We start from the raw sequence: 5,190 nt of genomic DNA, 5'->3' as shown, positions 1-5,190 counted from the left end.
AATTTGTCATATTTTCTGTTCTCCGTTCACTTTGACTATCCATTTTAACAAATCAACATAAAGACAATTTTTTTTTCTTGTTTTACCCTTATCATTAATTACTCATTCCAAAATTATTTTCCTAACACTTTTTGAAATGCTATCATTATTAGGGGTTATATGGTAAAATATATACTACAATTATTATTTTTTAAGGGGCGTGGAAAGTCCAAAGTGGACAAGTAAAATAAACGGAGAGAGTAAGTTACTACTCTCAATTTTTATATTTAATCATCTATAATTATTTTCTTTGTGATCTCATAGTGTAAAAATTATTTACATTATTTTTACATGTAAAAAATGTAAATTTATTTTTTCATGTTTTTCTTCTTAAAGTTTTGCTTGTTTCAAGTCCCTAGATTTCTCTCTCTCTCTTCTCCCATTCTCCTTTGTTTTTTGTTTTTTTTGGGCATATTTTTCTCTATTGTTTAGTCACCTTTCACAAGTGATGTCTCTCCTTTTTTTTTTATTCACTAGGGTTTACTTTATTTAACTACCTCAATCCGCACCACTCTCTTGCCCTTCACACCCTAAAACATCTCTCTCTCTCTCTCTCTTGCCTTAGCTTGCATGATCTCTGTGCAATGTTTCTTAGTGTTCTTCCCTTTCACTACTTTTAATTTTGGTGTTCTTGTTCAGTCTTTTTGCCTTTATAAACTTTTTGGCTCAATCATCTGTTATATTTGTCTTTGTGTTGTGTCCCTCTCTAGCTAGCTAAGCTTTGTTTTTCCCCCAACACTTCTTTCTCTTAGTGTTTGTCTCCTCTTCTACTATTCAAAACATGAGTGATCCCTACACCAATTATTTCCATGGTTGGTTTAACAATCTCAACCCTCTTTACCATTTCTCCTCCTCTTCATCTTCCTCTACATCTTATAACTATGTCTTGCCTTCTACAAATTTCCGATATAATGAATATTTTCAAACTTCACCACCTTCTCCTCCTTTGAAAGAACCTCTTCCTCTCCTTAGTTTGAGTCCAACAATAAGGCAAATTCAATATCAAGATTATTCATCTAATAGCACTACTATGGAAGTTGATAATACTAATAATAGTAAGGAAAACAAAGAAGAGAGCTTTATTTCTAATTTTGGTGATGAAGATCAAGAAGATGATGAAAGTGTTAGTGTAGCCTTACAATTAGGGCTTCCTAATCCAAGCCCTGAACTTATCTCAAGGATTTCAACTACAAACACAATAGAAGAAACCAACAAAGAAGATCAAGATGTTACTTTGGCCAATGGATATTCTACAACAGGCACACTTCACAAGGGTCAATATTGGATCCCAACACCAGCTCAGATTTTGATTGGTCCTACACAATTTTCATGTCCTCTTTGTTTCAAGACTTTCAATAGATACAATAACATGCAGGTATGAATGTTTTAATTGTTTTTAAACCAAAATTATAAACCATGATTTATCCTAAAAGCCTACAGGCTAAAGGCTAAAACTTGCCTTTTGTGTTTCCATCATTTCTTTCTTTACCTTTTCCCTTCTTTTTTTTCTTGGTTTTACAAAAAAGAGAGAAAACCCATCTCTCTTTGCTAGCACACTTCTTTTCTAGCATGATTTTCAACCACTTACTTTTAAATCTCTGCTGGATAAATTGATTGGATAAAAGTTACAGTATATGGGCCTTGTATGGGTTTTCTTTTCTTTAAAAACAAAAAAATTATATATATTTGGTATTACTTTTTTTTATTTCCCTACTTTTATGTCTTTTTTTTGCATGAGTTGTTTGTGATTTATGGGGATCTGATAAATCAACCTGGTCCAACTGAGAACTTGGTCAGTAGCTCTCTTTATTTGATTGAACAACACATCTAAAATGCTTTTTGTCCTTGAAGTTTGTATATTACACATAGGCAGCAGCTATGTACTGACCAATTCCTAGTTTTGCATATAATCTTAATCAAAGGGACAGAGAAAAGATAAAAAGTGTTTTCTCAATCTGAACACTCAATCTTAAAGACAGTAACACAAGAGAAACATCCTCCTCTTCACATAAACCTAGACCCCACAAGCAAATACTCAATATTTCAAGTGAAATTATAATTTTTGTTAACAAAATTTTCAGTAACTTTAATTCTTGCCTATGTGAAATTCATGTTGAAAAGCTACTTCAATAATCAAATATTACTATTTTTAAACTTCAATATTCTTGCCTACAAAGAAACATGCATGTAAACACATACATAGTATATTGCTCCCTTTGTGAATCAAGTTGTATATGCAATTTGCAAAAACTGTTCTTGGATTTTTTTCCCTAGCAAAACATCTACTTTTTCTTTCTTTTCCCATATTTTAAAATGACTACATGCAAATCATCTTTATCCACCAATAATTGTGTGCGGTTTCCAACAAAAGTTATCTTTTTTTGTCTAAGTTAACATTGTCAAAAGGATCTCTCTACTATGCATTCTTTAAAGAAAGTCATGTCTTTAATCTTAGTATCATCTCATGTCATATCATCCAAATCCAAAAAATAAAATCCACCATATATAATAAAAAAATAATGATTTTTCACAAAATTGCATATCAAAACTCAAAGCTTATTCTACTTTAATTTCTACCTTGGTAGTTAAACACATTCCCATGTTTTGTATTGCTTCTAAAGGCTTAAAAGATATAGTAATGAGTAGTGTATATATCAAAAGACATGATCTAATACCTAATGGAAAAAAAATAAATTTGAAATCATCTCACTCTCTGCAGCTTCTTGCACTTCTTCCTTTAATATTGACCTAATAATACCTTAATAATGCAATTGTCTAAGTGAGAAAAATCGTCATTCTTTTTGTAACATGAAAAGGAAAGTAATTATGGAGTACTTGTGGTGTAGCAGCCTTATATCATACAAGTTTAAGTTTTATGAAACGATGGTATAAAAAATATTTACACAATCAACGAAGTAATAAAGTATATATTGATTGATAACTTAAAATAAATGGTAAGTAAATATACTACAACAGATTAAATTAACTGGCGATTTTTAAAGTTTATCATACTAACAGTATATATAACTTAAATCTGATACAAGATCTCTACTCTACTTCTTTATGGTATGGTTTCTTACTAGCTTTAATTCTTCTCTTTACCTTTCTTGTTCTTTTTCCTATATTTTCCAACAGATGCATATGTGGGGACATGGATCTCAATATAGGAAAGGACCAGAATCTTTAAGAGGAACACAACCAACAGCAATGCTTAGACTTCCTTGCTTTTGTTGTGCACCAGGTTGTAGGAACAATATTGATCATCCAAGAGCTAAGCCACTAAAAGATTTTAGAACACTTCAAACACATTACAAAAGAAAGCATGGAATTAAGCCATTTATGTGTAGGAAATGTGGCAAAGCATTTGCAGTAAGGGGTGATTGGAGAACTCATGAAAAGAATTGTGGGAAGCTTTGGTATTGCACTTGTGGATCAGATTTTAAGCATAAAAGGTCACTTAAAGATCATATTAAAGCATTTGGAAATGGACATGCAGCGTATGGTATTGATTCTTTGGAAGAAGAAGATGAACCTGCTTCAGAAATTGAACAAGATAATGATCATGATCCTTCAAACTGACAAAACGTTGCTTTGTACATCCGGCTGTCCTTTTTCTTTTTTCCTGAAATGAAAGTGGAGTGAAAGCCGGCCCTAAGCAAGATCCAAAGAAGTTTAAGTCTAGTTTCACTCTGGATATAAAAGTAAAGTTCAATCATCGAAATTGATTGAGGGGGTTTGGAAAATTAGGGTTGGGGGGGGGGGGGGGGTTCATTTTGAGAACTATTTTCTTTCTCTTTGTTTCTATTGCACTTCTAGCCTTGATTTTCACTTAGTTTTGCAGCTTTAATCTACCTTAAAGGGAAATATTGTTGCAATCAACAGTAGGCTTGCGCGCTCTCTCTCTATATATATGTCTGCATATGTTTTTAAATTTTCTTGTATTTATTTATGTTGATGTTCCTACGTTTGACCATACAGGGTAGGTGAATGAGTGAATTTATTAATTGACCACATCTTCGTTTGACCTAAAGAGGGAATTCAACGTGCATTCTAATTATAGATAAGAGTTATGCTTACCCTTTTCATCTGATAATAAGATAAAATTGCAAGAGAAACCCTCTAAGACTCTCGAATATGTTCTCTTCGTAATCTCAAAGATTCCAAGAAAGTAGCTTTGCAATGATAAATTTGTTAACCATAGTGAAAATTAGTGTCATTGTATGGCTAGAAATGAGAGCTTACTATGAGAAATAGAAGGTAGTGTAAGGGCTTGGAATTTTCCTCGTTTTACAATATTTTTCTTGCCCAATAAAAATTGTGATGGAGTGATAAATACTTATTAATTTTTATCTAAATTAACGTTTTGAATTCTAGTTCTAGGTATGAAGTTTGGAAGCGTTTTATCCCTAAATAAAATTGATTTCTTCTAAGGAAGGACATTTGTGAATGAGGGATATAAAGTTCCAGCCTGTTAAAACCTTTTCAGCATCTGAGGATATGATGTGAGCAGTACTTTTCAGCCTGCCTATTCAAACCATAAATATGAGTAGCATTTTTAAAAGATAAATATATCTGATAAAATATAATACGATCGCCTGCTAGTGAATTTTCTGCGTTCAGTCAATCTACATAGAGCGAATTGGTCCCTAAAGAACCCCGAAAGGGTTGTCTTTAAATTAAGTTTTGGTTCAGTTCAAAAGCCAATTGTTAAAAGTGCTAGGTAGATGTATTAGGAATAAGGGAGCAGCATTTTACCTAATATTAACAATATTAATTAAGCCCAAATTAAAAGATGAAATGTAATTATTGATTTAGGATTGATGGAACAATATTTTGGGAATTTTACATAGTCATATACTATATTATAAACTTATAATAGTCCGATTCGTTAATCTTGCATTGCTTTTATAATTTGTCATTAAGCTCTAAGACGTGCTTCCTCATATATTTAGCATACGATCATGTTTTACCTAGGTATTGTCTGGTTTAGCCTAATTGACCTCGCAGTTTTGTCCCTTGGACTCATTGTTGACAATGTGTTGCGCATGTTAGGTCCAAGCGACTAGCTACTTGTTGTATACCCTATACATCTTATGTATTCTTTTGCCGACGTAGAATTTGCCTAGAATATATATTTACATAAACACTATA

The 5,190-nt window shown here is 32.2% G+C and overlaps 1 protein-coding gene across 1 annotated transcript; it reads left to right on the top strand.

The window, feature by feature from the left end:
* Positions 1-681: 681 nt before the first annotated feature.
* LOC104115949 (zinc finger protein WIP2) lies at positions 682-4,012 on the top strand. The gene is made up of 2 exons (XM_009626695.4): positions 682-1,414; positions 3,175-4,012. Exons 1-2 carry the CDS (start codon positions 821-823, stop codon positions 3,616-3,618), a joined length of 1,038 nt encoding a protein of 345 aa, XP_009624990.1. The 5' UTR covers positions 682-820; the 3' UTR covers positions 3,619-4,012.
* Positions 4,013-5,190: the final 1,178 nt, after the last annotated feature.

This window comes from Nicotiana tomentosiformis, chromosome 11, assembly GCF_000390325.3.
Source record: "Nicotiana tomentosiformis chromosome 11, ASM39032v3, whole genome shotgun sequence".
In the NCBI taxonomy this organism is placed as follows: Eukaryota; Viridiplantae; Streptophyta; class Magnoliopsida; order Solanales; family Solanaceae; genus Nicotiana; species Nicotiana tomentosiformis.
This window is presented reverse-complemented; position numbering and strand designations above follow the sequence as displayed.